Below are 23551 nucleotides of genomic sequence, written 5' to 3' on the forward strand. Positions count from 1 at the left end.
TCGTCTGGCGCGATGCCAGGGTATACGCCTCGCTGCAATTTGTCCTGTAACCGTGAACGCGGTGCTTATACTGATGTACGGCGCCCTTCGTTGATAAATGCGCGATTTCGCGGGTCTTCACCTTGCGCGGCGCGCGATACGCGATGGGCGATGGGAAAAAGAGTATTTATTATGCGGCCCCTGAAGCACGGCCCTTGAAATGCGCGATACAACGGCATAAGTAATGCAAACAAGAATAAGATTATATGCGGTATACCCTTGAATACGTTAAAAAGGAAGGGAACAAAATCTACTGCAGAAAATTATGTATGCGTGGAATGATTGGGGATAATGCTAAAGTGCAAATTTTAAGGCGGTATACTATAATAGACAGACGTGAAAAATAGACAAGTAATCGATGAAGAAACGTCTATATTACATATACATATATAAACTGAATAAAGATATTTCTGACCACTTATTACGAAAGATGCAGGAAGTAGTGGCAAAAATTACGGGGCCAGCAAGGTCGCGTTTTATCGAGAGTTTACAATACACATAATAACTCACATATAGCGCACACGCACTTTTTTTGCGTCGAACCGATCGCTGAGAACTTTTAAAGATGAAAAAAATACAGCGCCGGCTCGCTCACCTTGAAACCTTCTGAAAACGAAAGTAGAACTCCTTTGTTCGGTGTAACAAGATTCAATTGTGACGGATATCTTTGGAAATGGCAAATATTTCTAGAAGTAAGTATCTGCCGAATCGTTGTCGTGGCGAAATTCCGAGGAACCCACGAATCATTCGCGCCGCGGTAAAACAGGACGTGAGAACGATGCTATTTTGGCAATCAAAAAGCAGAAGATAAAGGCCAAGACGCTGTGCGATGCGAAAATTTAACCTATGAGAAATCGGACCGGTTTATGCTTACTCGCGCCATTTCATAATCTTTGAAAGTCAAGGGGGGACAAGATAAGATCGCTACCGCATGCAGCCGTTCGTGCAACAATGTTACTTTGGTTGTCATTGCATCAGGCGTTTTTAAATTAATCTTGCGTACATTGAACGAATTCATTGAGAAACGAAGCGCTAAGATTTTAAGAACCTTTAACAAAGACCCGGTAGTCTTTGTGTGTGTGTGTGTATGTGTTCTCAGGAATATAATGTTATTTTTACAAAATTATAAAAATTATTTTTAATGAGTCCTGAAAACTTTGAGTTAATTTTTTTAGTATAGGTAATTAAAGAAGAATTTTTTGTAACTAACATGTTAAAGGTTGACATCACTTTGTAAAAATACGATGATAATCAAACGCGTATCGTCATCGTTGCATGCAATCATCTCTAAAATGAATTAAGTTTTCCTGCTTCCGTGTTCATAAATGTGAAGAACAATTCAGTAATTTAGAATTGAGTATGGGTTACTACATTCGAGCGAAGATGCGACTCTGTGTTCCTTTGTGCATTCAGCAAATATGAACATCGAGTGCCTTTGTGCCTAAGAGGAGCGTAATTGGAAAGGTGAAATCAGGAAATCTCGTCGCCGAGCCGGCATTGTACGGAAATTTTTTTACGTTCCATAAGACAGACGGTGGAATTTAGTATTGGCCTCACTTTATTCCACTCGAATTACCTTACAATAATCTAATTACAATAGTAAACACACACCCAATTAACATAACATTCTCGCGGGACCCTCGCAATTCTAACTGATCGCAACGGTACTTTAATGGCGAGTTCTCGAGGCAAAAGCGTTTTTTCTGGAGTTAAAGGCAAACGCCCACCGAAGGGAGAGACGAGAAATTTTATTTACATTCTTTTTACAATTTCTACTATCACCTAATGTCCTAATCGATACCGCTTGTTATCTGGGCAATTCTTCGACGAGTAGTGATGTATGTAACAATAATTTTAATGATTGATAAGAAGATGACGTTAAATATTATCCTCTAATGTTATAACTCGATGGATATTCGTGAAAACAAATAATCGAAGTAAGAAGTCGAGAACCTCAGACCTTGGCGTTTATCTGCTCGAAAAGTCAGCATTTCTCACTTTTAAGACATCTTGAAAAACTCTTTTACCTCATTTAATTTTCAAAGTCAAGAAAAGGAAATATGATAAGGCTAAAAACCTCCGCTCGAACAACGTATTAATTTCTATCAAAATTGTTTTATATTTTACTGTCAACTTATCACTAGTTTACCGCTGATGGAACGATGCAATGTGAAATACACGAGATTTATCGTTTTTTTAATCTCATGGGTACATATCTTTAATTATTAATTAAATATAATTAATATGGAGAAATCCGTGGTTACGTGGACTTAGAGAAATAGAGTTTTATCTTTCGACTCGCGATTTCAGACGTCAATAGACTAGTAGTTCTCAACTTCCGATTGCAATAGACGATGTATTCACGGCAATCATCAATCACAGTGCTGTCCACTTCGGTGAGAGTGGGCCGCGCCGCGATTACGATGAGTCGCCGACGCGTCCCATTCACGAATAGAATACAAGACCAACACGCAACCGAGACGAGCAATCGAGCCTGGGATCAATCGTAATGTTCGGTAGTACTTAATAGCTCTTAATTGCTATATACATCAAAATTAAACTCTATGGCGACGTAAAGTAAATCTATCCTACGAAAAACATTGAAGTTTCCATATAGCATTACAATTGAACGGTAAAAGAATTTTGTTGAGGCTCCAACGATTGATCCTAAACTCTCCTACTCTTCGGTAGGCAAAGAGGCAGGACTAGACGGCCTAGTAGTAGCCGAAGCTGATGTCGTGCAACGGCGGCGCCACTCCCTGGGGCAAAGCGTAGTCCCTGGCGAGCTGGTCCAGGATACCGCCGCCGCTACGGGTCTGCGGTTGACGGCCGTCCTGTTGATTCGGCGCCGGACCGAACTGAGCAGGTCCCTGATTGTAGAGCTGCGAGGCCGGCGCTGGTTCATCATAGGCCGATCCCTGCACCAGGGACTGTTGCGGTGCCGCAGCGGCCGGGGTGAAAATGGGCGGTTTGGGTAGCGCGGGTCTGCTTGGGGCTACCTGCGCGGGAGCGTACACAGCCTGGGTGTGCGACTGCGGTTGGTAAGCCGGACGAGCCGCCAATTGCTGTCGCTGCTGTTGCTGCTGCTGCTGCTGCTGCTGCTGCTGCTGCTGATACTCCTCATAGGCCTGCGCCTGGAGAGCCTCCTTGCTGGTGGTCTCGTCGAACAGAGTCGGCGGAGCGACGGTGATACCTTCACCGGCCGGCTGAAAACCGTACTGATTTGCACCGTACTCGACTATACGGACCTTGCCGGTGTCATCGACGAAGCCGTATTTGCCCTTTACGTCGCCGGTTGGCAGCTTGGTCTCGATCTTGAAGGAGCCATCCGCGCCTTCGAAACCGTACGTGTACGAGCCGTCCTCGTTGTGGCGATTAATCTGCTTCAGGATCGCCACTGGCGTTGGCTTCGGGTTCGCTGGCGCGGCCGATTGACGGCCCGGGTCGGTCGCGTAACTACGTGGAGTCGGTTGGCTAGGTCGTTGGGAGTCATACTGGGCGTAATCGTCAACGTAATTGCCGCCGGGTTGCTGATACTGCTGTGCCGACACCGCCAGCAGCGCGGTAAGCACCGTTGCTACCTAAAACACGGAAGCATCGTTAATTCGTTAGTTGCCTTTTGCAGCATATTTCCAATTAATATGATTAGAGCATGTACCATTGGATTTTGCTTATGTATTAGTGTGTGATAGAAGCAGAATTTAATTGCAACTTTTCCTTACGTCTCGATAGCTCTCTGCATATTTATCTCTGTTCAATTTAATTATATAAATTAAGTTAAAACCCAAAACTATAAGTTTTTATTCAGTTTTGTTCTGCTTTTTCAGCCACTTAATAACTTTCTAGTTTTTATAATTTAATTAAGACTTATAAAAACAAGTTACACATAAAAAATGTAGCAGATAATTCGGGCCAGTAATAGCCGGACATTTTACAGCTTCTCGTTTTAATGCCGCTAGATTTACTGCCATTTTTACGCTGAATTCTTATAGTGCCCGTTACGTTTTTCACGCGAGGAGAAGAGCGTTAAGGTTCGATGCAAAATAAAGCGAGAATTTCTCTGCGCGTGGCGCAAGAATGGACGTGTAGTGTCACAAAGTAATGAACCGTTAACTTCGTGAAATGCAACCGTGAGATCATCGCGCGACAGCGCGTGAACTTAAGGCTATCCTGCAGGCTATCGAGCAGAACCTTAACCGCCAGATGTGATAGCATTGCGACACGGTCGAGAATAGATCGCGCGGGGCTCGAAGGATACCGGATTCCGCGACGGCAAAACGGGTCTCGAGTCGCGGAAACCACACAACCGATATGGGGAACCGATAAATCAAGTTATTAATCGCGATCGTTCACGCGTGACCGTGCGTGCCCCCTATTCATTCCCGTGCGCGCTTACGACCGCGTGCGCCGATTCTAAAATTAACAAGAAATTAATTAATTCACTCGATCTGCATAGTATGCTTCCTGTAACTCCAAATGAACGAGCGTGAAATGCCGAGAGAAGGCATTTGAATCAACATCAATTAACCGATTTGAATTAATTGAATAAACTATTAATCAAATCTCTGTATAGTGAAATTCGATTGCTCTTTTATCGTATTATGCCACGCTGTTACAGTTATATGTTTCGTCATTATCTCTCGTTGACTTGTTAATATAAATTTCTATTTCTATGATATAACAGCTATTTTACATATGTGCGCGCAAATATTTGTACGAATTGTTCAATATATTTGGCATTTATTTCCGTTCTTTCTGTATTTATGCTCGGTTTTTTTTATTTCCGTGTGCTCTTAACGAATGTAAATTATAGAACATGAATAACTTACATTTCTTTTTTTTTTATTTGTTTCCATACAATTTTTTACAAAAAAAAATAATAAAAAAATATTTTGAAAGCCCAGAACATTTTCGTCACAGAAAAATGAAGAAAAGAATGAAACAATGGACTTATATAGCGTACTTTTGCGGTAAGGAGTTAATTAACCATGGTTAACCGATGCTGATGCAACCGACCTCGAGAGCTGCTCGTATTCTCGGTCGGTCATCGCACGCGACCGCACTCGAACATAATGATAAATTATATAATCATCTTCCCGTAAGCGTCAGTAGGCGCGCTATAAAAATAAATGCATCCCGCGCGGCTCATAATAGGTGAAACCTTAATAAATTTTTCCACGGCGTGGAAGAAAGTAGGAAACGGGACCACGAGAGTTGCGCAACGCGGCCAAGCCTACGCATTTTATTAACATCCAATATGCCGGCCGTTTTTCGTTTCGCTTTTTACCGCGAATTTAACAATTCCAACGAGCAGCAATTAGAGTCACGATTAATGGTAAAAAGACAAACAAGATGAAACATTAACAAATTGAGAAGAGAACAGAACTTATCTAATCGCGGCTATAAGCATTGTTCTTCCATCACGATCTTGAGATTTCTTTTTTAGATATAACTTCTACAATGAAATTGCGATGCAATTCTTTATTGCAATAATTCGGTAAATTTATAACAGTCCATATTGCTAACGAGCGTAGAAACACAGAGAAATGGAAAATCAAAAGAAGTTTTAAAGATTCTGTTGAGAAAGACAGGATGAATGAAAAAAAATTCTTCAGGGTTTTTAGCGTCAATCTTCCAAACTCGCGATACGGATATACACTGGTCACAGGCACAATCACATCACACACGCGATTTCCGTTTTGGCGCTCGCATTCGAAGGTGGTTTTTTTTCATATTTTCTGTTTTTCAGGCAAAGATCTGCGAGAGGCGACTACGCGAGGAGAACAATGACGAGACGACGATGATGCTGCTGATGCACTCGGATACGTACCGTCGCGAGGGTGCGCATCGTGTTTCCCGGCGGTCGGTGGTTGTGTTAGTGTGTGTGAATATAAGTAGGCAGCGAGGCTAGAGTACCGGCGATTGCTCGAACTGAGGCCCTCATATACCTTACTGGAGCCCCCCCGTTCCTGCCAACCCCCGCTCCCACGCTCTGCACTCCTGTTCGCTCCGGGGGACTTTCACTATCTATTCGACTCCTGTACGTACGTACGGTCGCCTTGTCTCGTTACAGCACCTTATATCCCCTAAATATTCCCCACCAGCCTGCTCGCTTTAATTTCTCGGGAATCTGGAAAATAGCGACTCCGTCGCTCGGTTGGTTGATCCGCGGATCGCGATTACGGGTAGAATTTCGTCATTAAGAGCGTAACGCTCGTATCAAACTGTTCGGAAAGACTATTCATTTCTCTATCGGTTGTGTACACTGTACTGTACACTGTTAAAAACGGAACGGTTCGAGAATCAGGGGGTACGGTTGGGAAAATCCCTCGTTGCTTGATGACGCATCTTCTCGAATGAACAGAATAAATTTCGCTTAGAAATTGGCAGCCGATACGACAATTACGTAACCTGTCCCGACGAAAAATTCGTATCGGTTTTGTGAAACTGGTGTGCGCGGTTTCTAAGGTGAGATATTATGTAAAACTGTGGCGATAGGTATAGATCGGGGCCACGAAAGAGAAATTACACGCAGGAGCACCGTTTCAAATAATTTGACGAGTGCGCTCGTTCTTATCACTGGCCACCGTCTCGCCTCCCAGTCGCGGAGTTGTAAAAAAAAAAAAAAAAAAAAAAAACGAGCTATTTTCTCTACGCCGTGTCGTTCAGTCTTTCTCTCGCAACGAATTGGAAAATCCAGTATTGGACCACTAACATGACGGGTTTTGCAACTCCCGTGTCACGCACGTCCCGTGTAACTACCCTGAGCACATACTTTATACATTCCAAAATTAATCTGCAACTTGCAAATTTAAGTCTACTTATGTGTCTGTTAGAAACTTAGATATGTCTATTTGGATTGTAGGTATTTCCATGCCTAATGATCAAAAGTCATTAAAATAAATACAGGTGCATATGTTACAATTAAAAAAAATATATCATTAAAATATTTCCTGTGAGTTTTTATTAATGTATGATTAAATGTGTTTTTAATATATTTTCAGGGGTTAGATTGTCGCTTACGAAAGCAAAGAAACGCACACTTGATCATCAGTCATTAAAGTTAATGAGCAGATGTAAGTCTATACGGACTACGCTATCGAAATACTTCCTACCGAAATTGCATTTCCTGTGAACACATAAATTGTACGAGATCGCTCGCGTACGAGGATCAAGTGTAATTGACCGCATTTCGAAGCATCGAGTTTATGTAATATCAATCTCAACAATACGTTCTGCCCCGCGACACTCACTCTCGCTCATGCTCAAGTAGTATCTTGAAAAAGAGAAAGTGTTATTACATATCGCCCCGCCCTGATTTGATTATACATAATTTGAAAATCAAATATCGATAGAATGAACGATATACAAACTTACGGAGGAATATTTTGCTATAATCCTTAATTATACATTACTTTGGAGTGATAATTTTCATAAACAAATATGTATTATATGTATTATATATATATTACAAGCGGAAAAAGGAAATATTAAGATATAAATATAGTCTTTAAAAATCATACTATTACATTATCTGGTTTCCGTTAGATTCCGCGCGTCTGAAAATAGAGAGCGTGGCATTGAGCCTCAAAATATAATGGCGTGACTCTCGTTCGTCTCCTTGAAACTGACCGAATGCAAGGTTGAACAGCGATTCGGTAAAATGGAGTGCGGCCTTTGCAGGCCGATCGGCCGGTCACTCGCGATGTTTTCACCCGATGCTTTTACGAAACACGCGAATCGCATGAGTTCCGTCTGTGAAATTATGGTGGATCGATCGGTATTTTGTAACTTTCTATCGGCATATTGGACAGCCAGCCAACCGATCGACCGATATTCTCTTATTTCGTTAGCTAATTTTTCTTGCCGCGTCACGCGCCAATTAATATCGATAATGTGTCGACTAAAGTCGCCAATTATTTTGACTTAATTTTACTTGATATTCTATAAAATTCTATAAAATTATATTACTGCTATAATAAAATAATACATAGTATAGACATTATGCATGCACATGGAATTTGCATAAACTGTGAATATATAAATATAAGTAACACATTTCTTTAAAAAAATGAGAAAAGAAACGGAAAATTTTTTTATTTCTCATATTTGTGTAAACTGTAATGCAATTGCATCCTCAAGGTTTTCGAGGCGATTGCGATGATGTGGTTTAACGATAATTTCCACGAAACGCACCCCACAATAAGACCCGCAATAATCGTCCGTGAACGACCTAGATTATTTCTGCATTTACAACTTTGTTTTGCCGAAGATTTCGCGGTGGCTCCAATGCCGCTCAGTGAAAGGGAATGTATCGGTCAATTTTTTTTTGCAACCGCACCAACAAAGAATTCTTAATCTTATAATGAACTTATTGGATCCAGACATCTTGGATTTTGTTTAACTCGAACAATCTGATCTTTCTAAATTATATCGCTGCAGCTTTGTAAAAAGTTTCGTCGAATTTTAGTCGATGATACTCAAGCGATATTATTTAATGTCTATTGCTTTGACTAGGGAAAGTAGCGACGCGTATTAAAAATTAACATTACAGGAATATAGATATAGGAAAATTTCTGAAAGTGGAATATTTATTAAAATATCTTTCGGGCATTCGATAAATGATCAACAATTTAATTAAGAATGGTCAGTAACTTTATAATATGCCTTTCAGTTTGTATTGAAACAAACATATATTGAATTCATAATGTTCTAATAATGCTTGTAGAAAGATCGAATAAGTCTCATCGTAAACTTCCCTTTAATTAAAGAGGTATTATCCTATCATGATACATGATGAACACACACACACACACACACACATAATTCTGTATAATTTGCCATGAAGTATGCAAATTATACGGGTACCTCGCCTTTCACAAGTCGCTCTCTTCGAAAACAGTCGCAGATCTCACAACCGCTAGCCCTGACATTTACTGATATAGATCATCTCAAGTCGAATTAATTACTTACTTGATATGCGATCGTAGGACGCCCAGCAATGTTATTTACGACGGCACATTTTTCTCTCGCGCTTTGCGCCTTATTTTTATTATGTAACTATCACGGATGTTGCATGCTGTAACGATTTGCGATAAAAGCCAATCGATGCTCCTGTCGCAAATAATGAAATAATCCAACAAGATGTTAATAATGATTATTAAGAACGTTCGGCTACCGAGTTTGGTGGAAATTTTTCCGGATATTACGCGATTTTTTAACAGGTCGATGACGATTCACCTGGCAGCTTCCTCCGATTAATGTTACGACTTTCTATTTTTATGCAACAATCGAAAAGGATTGTCCGAGCTTAACGACAACTGACACACACGGCTCGCGCAGGAACTGGATCTCAGGTCCGCAAAAACTCGATGCGTTTGGCGCTCGCTAAGAGAAGGTGATGTGATTAGCGCGTGAACTATCTAAAATGTAAGTAAAAGTCGTTCTGTCGTCGTGGCACGCGCGCGTATTTCGGAAAAAAAAAGAACCAGTATACACACACAATTACGTATAAATTATTTTATTATACAGTATCAACTATTACATCTACTCAACTGTTATATATCTTGAGATGCAGGTTTAATATTGAAAACTAGAATATAGTGGAATCTTTCCTTAAACAATTTTTCTAAAAATTATCTTTTTGTCTTGAAATGTGCAATGTGAAAACATGTTGATTAAGCAAAACTAAATTTAGTTGTAATTAGGATTTTTATTGTGTTACTAATAATATATCAATAAAATAAAGTACTTTTATTAAGAGCTATATATATATATATAATAGCTTTATTATATATATAATAGCTATATATTAAAAAGTTCAATATTAAAAATTAGTAATAACGTGGTGTATATATTGAAGGTAAATGAAAAAAGAGTAAATCTCCTAAAGAAAATGTGACATTTCCCATTTATTAAATAAGCGTATTAAGTTTTATATATTTTCCAACGTGTAATGTAAAACGAACGTGAATAAAAAATATTGTTCTGATGGTAGTTAGTAGTAGTTTATTGAGGATTATGCATGTGAATTTTTAATTGCACGAAAAATCATCAGTGATACCATGTTATGACGAAACAAATGCTAATTTTTTTATTCAATCTTTGTTGCAATTCACACACAACATGATTCAACTGCAATGCGGCGTAGACTAAACGTATAAAAGTTAAAGAATAAATTTTGAAAATATTCGAAAAGCACAATTATCTTAATGCAATATATTATATCGCGTTTTAGTAGGAGATACAAATGACTCTCGGCTGATTTAGCGCGAATCGACTTGTTTTATAATTACGTAGCTGCGACAAAAAGAGGAAAGTTATACGTGTTCATTGCGCCGATAAAGGAAAGCAAGTTCTGCCGACATCTGGCGCACCGGACCGTCGCACCACGCCTTGCATCAGAATGTCTCGAGAGTGAACGCGGAATCGCGATATACTGCGTGCACGCGTGTCGTGTCACGATAAACTACATATCGAAGACAAGGGAACGAAAACTCGATCACGAAAATCGACAAGTCATCACGCGTAACATTTGCGCGTGTATACTTTTCTTTTCAGGAATAATCTTTTTTCAAATATCATTATAAATGTGTATATGAGTTTTATATGTGCAATTTTATTATGCATGGTAATTGATTGCTGTTACGCAATATTAAATATGATATTATAATAATAAACGAATTAACTTTATTCCTCCGATGCACCATATGTGGGATGCATCTTCATTTTAATTGCTTTAGTTTTCCTAATTATATATCTACAAGTGTAATATCTCGATAATTAATGTAATCTTGTAACGGTTCCATTGTGTTTGCGGAAGTTTAAAAGGAGCTGTATCGAACTTTTCTCCGGTAGAACTGATGCCTCGATACATATGTGCTCGCTTGAGCTGTATAGACGCCGATCTCGCGGCAGAATCGAGTAGATCGCGGATTATATTGTGAAAGGTGGACTTGGGCGGTGGTCCGTGGCACTCTCCACGTATCAGGTATGCGCGACGTGTAAGCCCCATGCGTGGAGATTAGGATCCTAAACCAGAAGCTGAAACGCGATGCTGGCACGAGCCAACTGTTCCTGTTATAGCCACACATCTATTCCACATAACTATCATCATATACCATTATGAAAAAAATGAAAGAAAAAAGGGAGCAATGTGTACGTTGCATTTTAATGAATACATTACATCTTTCTTATATTATAAAATTAAGATATATTTTTATATATTTTAACTGACATCATTTGCAGAAGAAATTTATATCACTTCCGCGTCAAGAGTTGACAATATTGTTTAATTAAAATTAAAATTAAATTTTACGTACAATTTTCATCACGGACAGTAATAAAGTAAACTTTTAGGAATTATCTATTGTAATTATATAACGTTATTTATATTTACCGTTATAATTAACAAATGTGATATGTATTTCCCTGCAACTGTTATGACGAATGTAAAGATAAATTGCCATTCGATATGAATAATGTGCAAAAAATATAGACTGTCGAACACTAAGAATTGGAGAAATGCGAAGGAAAAAGCGATTGGCGGATTCGATCCAACGCGATGCACGCGGATTTTTATTGTACGCGCATTCGGAAAGGCCGAGTGCGAAGGTATCGTTAGGTCTTTAGATGTTACACAACGATAAAATTCTTGGGTGTGTCCCGATGTAGCCCGATGGCGTGCTTCGTAGGCTGGAGAAAAAAATGTTAATTGCGTCTTCAATCATTAAAATAGAGGGATTAGGAATCTCCATTACCGGTGCATAAATTTGGCATGACTTGATTTTGCTGGCAAGTAGATTGATTAGGTTGTCCAATTGTATTGATCAATATCATTATAAATTGATCCAAATCAGAAGGACGCGTCCTTCAGATTAAATCTCTGCTATTGATCTCGTGGTTATATCCTGTTTTAATTCGCACAGCATTATATAATACATTCTTGTGTTTCATGTGATACATTATGCGCTTAAATATGAATAAGACTTTAACGTCGATCCTAAATTGTTTTGCAAGCGTACTTTAGATTTTTCGGACAAAGACGTAAATTAATTCTAATACGCGTAATTGCGAAATGAAAATAGTGGAGAGACATGTGCAAGTAGAAATTGAGAATAACTCTAAATCATAGAAGAAATATAATTTTCCAGTAAGAGAGGTAGACTCTTCTAAAGCGGAAGAGAAAACATCGGGGAACAAGAGGTAGAAAATACTGTCTCGTTCGAAACTCGTGTGGACAAAAGGCAAATGCAATCTAAAATATATTTAACACTAGAACTACCGAAGATTAACCTATACTTATTTCTACCGAAGGGGTCAAAATGAAAAAAGAGAAAACAAATTTATAAAGTTAATTATATATTTCAATAAAAATCAGAGAAAATTTCAGAAATTGTGATGTTTTAAAAATAAATAATAATTATATTAAAAAAATCAAACAAGTTATTTTGTCAAACAAGTTATTTTGACCCCCTTGGTAGTTCTAGTGTTGAACTAATCATAGTATCTATGCTGATGCAATTTGTCCCTAAATTATTAATAAATCAGTGTGTTATCGAAAATATTCCGACGGCGACACCAACCAGTTTTACGTGCGATAATTAAATAAATGTTGAGAGCAACAATCTTAAAATATCTATAAATAACATATATACACACATGCAATATATACGATTGCTCGACTTTCTCTCTCTTTTCTCCCTCTTTCTTTATCATTTGTAATTAACCGTGTAAGATGCCAATCCGGCATTGACGTCGATGTTGGTCGCGGCATGTCCTTGAGGACTGGCTGAAATCGCGAGCGAAGGATATGCGGATTGCAACTGCTGACCTTGCGATTCGTACTGCGAGTCGTACTGCGACCGATACTGCGGTCGATATTCCGGCTGGAACCGCGGGCTCACCGCTGCCGGCCGATAATTGACAGGCGGGTTATATCTGAAAAGTCGAAAAATTGGATTAACCGATTCCTTTCCCATTCCTGTTGAAGCGCGGAGGTGCGACCGATTTCCCGCCAAGTTGAGCAAGTCACGATCTCTGTACTTTCGAGTGATTCACTTGACATTTAGCCCGCTCGTTATCGCTTTGCGTTCTCCGCGGCGAGCCGATCTTCCCGCGTGCATTTTAATTCGATTGATTCGATTGAATGAAAATTGACATACTTCGTCGAGCAAAATTGAGAACCTTAATACAAAAGCCATATAAAGCAAAATCGTGAATCTTAATGCAGAAGTTACGTAAGTTTCATTTGCCAAATTTTTAGCAGAAATAATTAATCTTTATTACAATTAATCTCTCAAATGTGAGATACGCTCTAAATTTTTATGTATTAATTACGGTATATCGATGCTTAGAGAAGTCCACTCAAAATTTATTGAAGAATTTCGCATTAAAATTAAGACATTTTCGAGATAGTCTGAATGCGTTTATTGCGACCCACCTCGGTTTGTTATAACCAGCCGGTGCAATCTGTTGCGGCGGATTGTAGGCGATTGGTTGCTGTTTATACTTAGGTGGGTCCTCGTAACGTTCCCCGTTGGTGTAACGCGGATCGGTATGATAGATCGACGGATCCTCGCGGTACTGCCCGTCGTCTTCGGGCTCGTTGCCGTTAATGCTGTTACCGGTCAAGGTTGGCGGGGGCACGTTTATCCCAGGACCGACCGGCTCGAAGCCGCGCCTGGACGCGCCGTATTCGATCTCGCGTACATTCCCGGTGTCGTCCACGAAGCCGTACTTACCGTAAACCTCGCCGGTCGGACTTTTGGACTCGATTTTGTACGAGCCATCCGCCGCCTCGAAGCCGTAACTGTAACTACCGTCCTCGTTGTGCCTGTCGAAAATTGACGGTCCATATTTCGAAAATTGTCAGTCTACCCGCATACACACGCACATATTTGTCAAAATTATAGAAAAAAAATAGAATAAACTGTAGCTGTAGAGTAAGAATTAAAGAAAATTGCATCATAATGAAATAACTTTCACATAGAAAAGAAATTCAAAGGTATTCATTGCGTTGTTTCGCTTTCATTCGGTTATGGTTATACGTAATGCTGATATAACACTCACTTGTTTATCTGTTTTAAGATAGGTACCGGTGTATTCGCAGGATACGGTTGATTGTGCTGGGCGACCGCAAGGCCGAGGCAAAACAAGAGAAACAGCACCTGGTGACACGAATTTGCATAAAAACGTCGGTATTCGGAACACTTTCCAATGGCCTCGTACGCGCATTCGAGGAAAGTCGATGACGAGATGGCGCGAACACGAGATGCGCTATTATCGTAATTTTCTGCCAATTTTTTAAAATGAATATAAACAGCTACGTGTGAAATTTAGCATTCGTCGATACTCATCGATACATTCTTCACAGAAAGAATAAACGCCGGTTGTAATGACAATATCTGACTGCTAACCACTGAAACATAACTATACCATCCTGGAACCCCACTGTTATAAACACGATTATTGTAATTCCTCTGTCTGCGAAAGGTGCCTTTAAAAGAATTTATAGTAATAACGTAACACACACTTTATACAACTGCGAGACGTTCATACATATTGCTCTTTCACTGAAATTAATATAATCCTTATAAGGTCAATTTTATTCATGGAATACAAAATATTCACTCTTGTAAATTCTAAAAATTACTTCGATATTTTACGCTAATTAATACACAATTATCATACAAATATTTGTACATACATGTCCCAATTACCGGAATTAAATTTAGCTTCGAAAACAAAATAATTCCTGTTATGTCAGCACTTACGAATGGATGAAACAGGTGAAAGAGAGAAAAAAAGGAGTGACGATACTCACGGGAAGACGCATGTCTGGTTGGTGATGAGGCACAAGTGATTGTGTTATAGCTTTGCGTTATACGCCGAGCAAGTCTACTTATATAGGTCCCCTTCGGGAGCGGCGGGGCCCGCCCATGGGCCCGACCTCCGCCTTAACTTCAGCACGCGAGTTCGTCTTACAAAGAGATTGAAAATTTCTGTGGCACCTCTCGGCTTCTTCCGATTTTCATTCACGACAAAAATATAACTTCGTATTACGCATGATACACAAATATTAGTAGTGATAAACGAACCGATGATTATATTAAATGCATATAAATAAATACAGTTGTCAGTGGTAGTCGCAGGTTTAAATTATTACACGGGATGGTTCAGAGTTACGTCCACTCTTTTCAAACTTCGAATATGTTAATACGTTGGAATATATCAGCTAAACGAGTTTTTCTGTTCTTCTTCCAATATTATCATCATTTGCTTCTTATGTAAATTAATGTAAAAAAAAATATAAATTATTTGTTTGCACTTCTTCATTGTTCTCTATAGTAAATAGATATTTCTAAAATTTATTTTTGTGCAAGTATAAATAACATTTTGGTATTATTAAAAGCTATTATAAAAATTATTTCCACACTTATTATTTTTAAGATTAAAATTATTTTTCATATTATTATAATGTTAATAATTGTATCATAAATAGTCGAACATACACGTGAGAGTAATTGTATTTTAGAAATAATAACTTGGTTATTATTTCTCAGTCTGAAGAAATTCAGTTAAGAAATTACATATCACCTTATAATATGCATATTACAATCAACAATAAGTAATTCTACCTCGACATTGCTTAAATGACTGGCAGACATGCAAGCACAAGGTGGCGTCAATCGAAAGGAGCCCTTGACCACTCAAAACGTCCTTGATTTTCAGAGATGTAATTTTGCAGTGCGCGAAACCCACTTGTATTTCCAATCTCAAGGATGTCTGTGTCCGCAAGATACATTTCTCGTTAGAAACTTCAACGATGGAGATTTTAATGCTGAGTGATTTCGACATAGCTAGGACACTCAAGTGGCACATACAGCAATATTTTAATTACCAATTATTAATCCCAAAAGTTTCTTAATTAAGACTACTCGATTCGGGCCAATTAGGCGTGATGTTAAATGTTCGCCAATAAAAAATTATATTTGCACATGTATAATGTATCGGAAGAATAAAGATTCTTGTTATCCGAAGGTATATGCTCTTTTTGGAGCACATTAGATTTCTTATTATTTTGTAGAAGTTTAGATTTATGTATGTCCCTCTGTCAATTGCAACAACAAATTGTTCTTCGCGTATTAATTATTTTTAACATTTGTTGGCATCTACCAACAAATAAGTTTGACCATTGAACGAATAAGTATATCTTTTCCAATATTGTATAGTATGCTGTAACGGTGCGCAGTACCGTAGCGATTTTGTGATGCGTAATTGTACAAGCAATGAACATCGATTTTGTAATTATACGAATCACCAGGTTAACCCAGAACTTTCCCGATCATACAAGAGAACATCTTGACATTTAACGTGGCAGACATGAGGGTGATGCGGAATATCGCGGCGCAATATATAGTAAAGCCTACTGCTTTTACTACCTTGCGGCGTACGTTTCGCTGCCGTGAGAATCGTATAGTGTGAAAATAATAACGTCGATCATACTAATGCGCCACTAATTATCCCTCGCATATAGTAATGCGAATAATAATTCGAACGAACATCGTTCTGAAATAAATTAAACTTTGAGCGAAATTTTATAAAAACTATTTTGCATATTTTTCAGAAATAATCATACATTAATACTGTTAAAATGTTTTATATTTTTTAAAATGATGGCTTGTTACTGACAGGCCTGACAGGCCTTTTTTAGAATAGCTAAATTTAAAAATAAAAGCAAACAAGTAAACTTTATTCAGGAAATTTTTTCTCTCTTCAAAAACGACGGATTGCTGTAAGGAAGTATTACAATTGCACTGTTCTTCGAGAAGAGTGGCGGTGAAAGTATACGAGGACAGTGCTCCGGAATTTACATTCGAGCAATGACAAACAAAGCGGACGGAATTCCTTTGCAATTGAGTGACAGCCGTAACTAGAGAGTTTATTACCCGTCTCATTGATCGCATGTCACACTCGTTATATCTTTATGCAACGTGGTTGCGTGATTGCGTAGGTATAATTCTTACGTGATAGCTCTCGCCGCGCGAATGACCACGGCGTTGAAGACAATGAACATCCGCTTTCCGCGAAAACCTGCGATAGTTCCAAGACCGAAAGCGAATTTTAATTCCACCGAGTTTTCCGCTCGTAACATCGATCGCATACAATTATTTCATAACGGATATTGCATAAGTGTACTTTAGATTTATATTATTCTCACGTATCGATTACAACGCTTAACGTTCTTTAAAATCTTTTTCTATAAAGTGTTATTTATATAGAAATAAAATGTAAAATTGGCGAGCAAATAATGCAGTAAAATCTTTTTGATTTAAAAGTAATTTTTGAAATTATTTAGGTAATAGTATCACATCAATATTATTTAAATTAATAAAAGATATGTAGAGTTAAGCGTTAGTCGAATAGGATGATAATATATGTAGTGTGAAGATTGTGGAAGGTAAATGATTATCAGTGGATCCTGATATATGCATAGGTCTACGTTACTACTCTATGGCCGGTATTCAGATCTTATATTTAAGATCGTCTTAAGTCTGATCAAAGGCAATCTTAAGACTCCATCCAACCAATGAAATAACCATATTAGCATCTTAAGACATTACTTAAAACGATCTTGAAATAAAATCCGGCTATGAATACCGGCCTATGCAACCGCGAATATTTTTTGTATATCTTGGTCGACGAATAGAGAGCGAAGTTCACCATCAGACCGTAAGGTATCGACACTGCGACGTCCGAGCGAATGCAGGACTCTGACGCCGAACCTCGAGCTTTCATCTCGACTTTGCCGCAAGAGGCAAGTCAATCGGTAGGCTTAAGTGCTCGGTTTGATCCGCGGGACTTATCTTTCAATGTTTTGAATAAAAAATTAATACATATTTTGATATCTTTAGTTACGGGAAAATAGACTTTAAATCTATGTATAAAAAACTTAGAAATAGTGATGATAATGAAAAAAACATAAATAAAATATAAAAATGTAAGTAAAACATAGCCAAAAAAATCTTCTAAGCGTTATTTTCTTCTAATTTTTAAACTTTCAACAATTAAAGAACATTCCTTACTAAATTTGCAATACATATATATTTCTGAGATTTTAAAATCAAAGCACTAGTTTCCATTTAAAGACACGCATATTCTCAGCGTACCTTCTATCCTCGTAAAATATGTAGATCGCGATAATAAAAGTGACACGTGCTTGTACATTAATTGTTTCTCGTTAATTCGCGAATTTTGATTCATTCTGAAGCTCCGCGCATTTTTCATGTATACATACGCATATTCGCCACCCCAAGTATGATATACGAAATTGAAGCGTCACATAAAACAGATTGAGTTGATGTACAATAAAAAGGTAATCAGTCCCTCTCCCTCTCCTCTACGCGCCATTCCGTTTATTTTATTATCGTAAGTCTCGCTACATGTATCTCACGCATGCCTGTTATTCTGCCATCGCAATAAGTGTCAGAATGTCGTCATATTAAAAACTTAAGCGAGTATGCAGTTTGGGACCGCATCTCGTTCGGAAGAGAAAGAAAGAGGAGGTGTCGGTCGAAGTGACCGAAGGGAAAAAATGGTCCGACAATGAATATTCCCGTCGAAGACGCTTGACTTTCTTGTTGCCCTTCTATTATACTCGCAAATTATCGCCGCAAAGGAAAAATCAGCTGTTAAACCATTGCCTTATTTTCCCTCGTTCGTAATTCGTTATAACTATAATACTCCCTCGTTCCCTTGTTCTCGTATCTCGCGTTTCACGTTCCAATATTTCAGGCTTAATGTAATTCACAATATCGAGGAGAGACACAAACCGCGATAATAAGCTGCTGTCAAGTTTTTTTAAAGATGTTATCGTGAAACAAATATATACAGCGACTACATGCGAATGATTGCACTACATTATATTCTGTACATTTTCAAATTGACAATGAAGATAACAAAAAGTTTAAGCTATTGCTGACAGAGTCGCGCAAAACATATTTTCTCGCCGTTAACATTGGAGTTAATGTTCAACAACTCAAGAGTCAGAAATCTTCGAGCATGATTTCTATATGGATGATTACAATCCCATATATAATAATATATATTATATATGTATGTATAAATTTTTCAGGTACAGCAAATCGAGAAAAAAAAACGGTGGTCCAGACTTGATTTTATTGCGGGAGTTTTGATCCCGCAACAGTTACGGGGACAGTTAGCGGGACGACGTTCGGCGTCGTAATTAACTGCCAGATCGACGTCGTATAGTACAACGATTCGATTAACATTGTACCCGTGTGCCAGTTGCATGATTTCCCAGTAACGAGTCAGGTGCCATTTATTCCTGTATCATCGGCGGCCATCTGCGGCGTAGCTCCGCGCTGCAACCGCGGTGTAATTTACAGCAGCGCGAGCGTAAATAATGAAAATTTCCGTCTGTCGAAGGGGGCTATCCTCAAGGTCTTCATGCCGCAGATAATGCTAACCGGGGCTACAATTATCATCGGCTCGAGATACTCTCGAATCAAGGATGAATCACGGCATTGGGAGCGCCGCGCGCGGGCCCCGGCGCGACCGGTTCGACTTTATTCAAATTATTTCGTCCCGATACATCATCATCGAGAGCCAATTATTGCTCGTCCCGCGCCGTATTCCGTTTTGTAATTAAGTTGCACCTGCAATTGAATGCGCCCTGTCCTACTATGTCATGAATAAACGACTCTTCACGAGTGCGACGCTGATAATATATCAGCGACGATCCGCGCGCGTACCAGGCCGCCAATTAGCGACGGTTAGTCGTCCGAAAAAGACGTCCCGATCGATCGTGCGATGATGGGCTAACTCGCTGTATCAAGATGTTTTTCGTCAGGAAAAGGAAAGGAAGACAAGTCGAACAACGCGGCTCTTATCAATCTGTTCGCGCCGCGGTCATTTCGAACTCGCATACGGGTGTGCCGATCGTAAATAACGCTTTACGAACTTCTCGCTGCTGATAAATCAGACCGTTTATGATTCCAGTTGCTGCCCGCGTGTCAATTAGTTATTAAGTCGGTCAGCGACACGTCGCGATGCCGGAACCCGAAGAATAATATGTGACGTGCGACCGCAAAGGACGATTCTTTTGGCTCACTTTGTGAATCAGTAGTTGCTTAACGCAAAATCACTGTGAATCACGTATAAAACTATTTCCGAGAATAGCCGATGACACGTAAGTATCTTATCGGTCGTAAGCAACGTTAAAGTGCAAAGTGTATAAGTACATTCGCATCGTTTTCATGTATTCGAATAAGATCCCGTTGAATCGGCGCTCGGTGCATATTGACAGGCCGTTACGGCATCATGAAGCACCGAAATTACGATTATGGCGCGTGCAAAATTTGTCCTCGACAGAACAAACAACGAGTGCAACAAAAATTCCGAAATTATCATACGAAAGTCGATGGACGACTTTAACAAATTTAAACATGATCGCCGAGATTCCTCAGCCCTAGCCCGCATGCGATAATCAAGAAATACGCACTATTAACGACATCGACAGTTCTCTCTCTCTGTCTTTCTCTCTCTCCCTCCCTCCCTCCCTCCCTCCCTCTCTCTCTCTCTCGTTGGACCATTTACGAAAATATTTTATCGAATATTCTGTGAAGATTCTCGTGTCGATAATTTCAAGCGCGCTATTAAGTTCATTGACGACTCGAATCCACATCGTTGCCGCGGGGCGTTCCAGATTAAATCCGCATTTAAATTATAGATTTCTCTTTCCATCGATTGCCTTTTCTTTTTTGCTCTCCTACTCGAATTTTATTCTTTGTAAGTATATGTTAACGCTCAACGCTTGAATTCTTCTCACAAAGTAATGCGATGCGCGTGGCAAATAATCGAATATTTTTATCTTTATTAATTTTGATCCTGATCGGTTGACTTCAACTCGTCTCGACGGGACATTGAATGGTTCGTTTCGATCGCTCGCTAATTCTTTCGAATTCGCAAAAGGCACAACGAGACAACTGGCGCCATGTAGCTTTTCTTCGCCTGAACGATCGCACATAGTTGCAATATATTCGACTGTAGATTATGCTAATTAATTGCCGCACGCTACCGTGCTCACGGCTGTTTTCTCCATAGGTGGTCGTTGCTATCGTATTTGAAGTATATTTTATCTTCAGATTGTATTATCTTGATCAGCTTTACGATCTTTCTTAAGGACGGTTTTTATTATAATATAATTCTCCTACCGCCAATAAATATCACTTTTGCCCAATTAAGAAGATATGCGACTATCGTCGCGTCTCTATGCCACTCCAAAATCATTAGAGTTAATTTAATTGAAAGTGTTTTAGGCGGCATTTTAGATATACAAAACTGCTTATCTCGAGATATCTTAATTACTCGATTTTCTTCTGTTGTATTTTTCGCAGCCATAAAGATTGTGATAAAGATTTTGATATGATCGTTGAGAAACTCAACGTTGATTAAATTTTCAGATTATCTGGCTGACATTGATTTTGTTTCACAAAGTTCCCTCATCTATCACTCGTAAACGAGAAATCAAGGCAATCCACCGCGCGACGCGTCATTCTTAATTTGCTACGATATAAATGGGTCCATGTAATCGAGTGTCGTACAGCGTAGATAGGTCGTTAAATGTATATTTTTCGCAAACATTTTCTCATTCCACTTGCATATGGGAACGAACGTAAGCCCGTTCTCGCTTATCGCGCTATGCAAATCGAGTTCGTTCAATTTAATTCTTATTCGGTATGTCCTTTACCGTGATATGCATTATTATATACGTTAAAGACAACCATCTCGTTGTTCAATGCACAACGTGAAGCATAAGGAAGACGGGGGAACATTATTCATAAGAATGGATAACGACGTAATGATTAATGCCGAACAAGATTAATGACGGGAGGAAGCATAGTTCACGCGTGAACAATTGCGAACAATCGCAATTAGGACAATGTCATAATACATCTTCACTTTACACTGTTACATCGCGTGCAAGAATGTATTTTTCCGAGTGCACTTAAAACTCATTTAACTTAATATCTTGACTTGATAAAAATTCCACAGATTTTAGAATATAAAAATATATTTAAAAAACGAACTATTTTTTTTTTATAAAAAAATCTTTGCTTCAAATTCGTTAGAGAATATTTTATGCAAGATTAATATGGTAACGATGGGCCTTACCTCTTGTGTATGTAATACTTTACTGTCACGATAGCGAAGAGCACGAAAAGGGATGGCGAATCTTTTCTATGGGGCAGTTGCATTATGCAAATCGATTGTCGCCGTGTTTCAGATTTCTTCACAACGTTGAAAAATCATTCGCCGTTGGTCCGACAGAAATTCGACCCGCTGCTCAGGTCGTTTCTCCCGCATCGTATCGGGGTATAAGTACCGGTTGACCTTGCGAAAAATGCAGATCCGCGCGCCTCTCGCAATGGACCGTCCGAATTATGCGGAACAACGCCCCGTCACAGAAATTGGACCGGCTACGTCGCGACAATCTTTCGATATCATAGCTTAGCATATTAATTCCCGTGCTAGGTGTGTGCGATAACGATGCGAATCGGTTTTGAAGATCAGTAATCGAGAACGTTACTTGAAATGTGTATACACAGTAGCCAAAAGGACGATGCAATTAAGCGATAAATTCCGATAAGTCAAAGTACCTGGCGCCCGCAAAAGTGTGCAGTTTTATAAATTTTGTTTATCAATTATATTATGTGAAAATATAGTGATTATCCGATTCGACAAATGTCGAGAAAGATAAATTGAATACTTACGAAATATTATACGTAATATATTTTTTATTGCTTTATGTCAGACTTGTTTTAAAACATGTTATCTTCTTGATTATATCTGCAGAGAACGATATGGAGGACGTCCAACGGTGTGTTATATTGCATGTCACACGATGTCCATCAATCCCTCGTAACGAAAGAGTGGAGGAGAGCAATGAGAAATAATAAAAGGGGTATTCATCTCGAGGCTGATGGATAGTTGTCGACAGGCAAAACGAGCTTATGATCGAATAATCGTCTAATTAATCAAGTTGTCGGAATTTGCGTAAAAGATATTCATCATTCGGACATATAGTGATATATATGTCCGCGTGTAATGAACATCGCGTTGCGTTAATCATTGATGACAAGTTTGAACAAGTGCAAATATTTACGAATTTGGATACAATTACAATTTCCTATCTTTTCTTTTTTACCTCTAGTCATAATAATCAATGTAATAAAAGTACGTTATGATTCTTTTCGTGCGTAACTTGAATCTTTATTAATCCTTATTCCATTCAGTTTTGTGTTTTGTATTGAAATAAAAAACTTGTAACTTTAATGTAAAGTAACATAAAGCCGCGATATGATCACACAAGATATAAGATGGAAAGCGTCCAGGATCCCAAGTCCCAGAATTTTGGTCGGAATGCACATTGGAATCCCGCGGAATTCCACGCAAATTCTATTTTAGTCGTCAGGGGCCATCGTACGTT

The 23551-nt window shown here is 38.9% G+C and overlaps 4 protein-coding genes across 4 annotated transcripts in view; all 4 read right to left on the reverse strand.

The window, feature by feature from the left end:
* The window catches only part of LOC143904097 (uncharacterized), a 32594-nt gene extending 19794 nt beyond the window's left edge, over positions 1 to 12800 (reverse strand). The window contains exon 1 of the mRNA XM_077418415.1: positions 12700 to 12800. Coding sequence (XP_077274541.1) covers positions 12700 to 12756 — 57 coding nt within the window. The 5' untranslated portion in view covers positions 12757 to 12800. The remainder of the gene's footprint in view (positions 1 to 12699) is intronic.
* The window catches only part of LOC143904094 (uncharacterized), an 85381-nt gene that overhangs the window by 30712 nt on the left and 31118 nt on the right, over positions 1 to 23551 (reverse strand). The gene's annotated exons all lie outside the window — the stretch shown is intronic.
* On the reverse strand, positions 1580 to 6046 carry Cpr97ea (cuticular protein 97Ea). Its single transcript, XM_077418428.1, has 2 exons — positions 5870 to 6046; positions 1580 to 3620 (listed from the first exon to the last, which is right to left on the reverse strand). Exons 1-2 carry the CDS (start codon positions 5885 to 5887, stop codon positions 2754 to 2756), a joined length of 885 nt encoding a protein of 294 aa, XP_077274554.1. The 5' UTR covers positions 5888 to 6046; the 3' UTR covers positions 1580 to 2753.
* Positions 11936 to 15374, reverse strand: Cpr27 (cuticular protein 27). Its single transcript, XM_077418431.1, has 4 exons — positions 14864 to 15374; positions 14110 to 14207; positions 13481 to 13873; positions 11936 to 12978 (listed from the first exon to the last, which is right to left on the reverse strand). Exons 1-4 carry the CDS (start codon positions 14873 to 14875, stop codon positions 12753 to 12755), a joined length of 729 nt encoding a protein of 242 aa, XP_077274557.1. The 5' UTR covers positions 14876 to 15374; the 3' UTR covers positions 11936 to 12752.

This window comes from Temnothorax americanus, unplaced genomic scaffold, assembly GCF_048541705.1.
Source record: "Temnothorax americanus isolate GAGA-0224 unplaced genomic scaffold, ASM4854170v1 Scaffold5, whole genome shotgun sequence".
Classification (NCBI taxonomy): Eukaryota; Metazoa; Arthropoda; class Insecta; order Hymenoptera; family Formicidae; genus Temnothorax; species Temnothorax americanus.

Coding starts and splice junctions, on each gene's coding strand:
- Cpr27 (XM_077418431.1), bottom strand. Junction 13,874..14,109: donor ATCTTAAAACAGATAAACAA/GTGAGTGTTATA, acceptor AATTTTCGACAG/GCACAACGAGGACGGTAGTT. Junction 12,979..13,480: donor GCTGGTTATAACAAACCGAG/GTGGGTCGCAAT, acceptor TCGACTTTTCAG/ATATAACCCGCCTGTCAATT.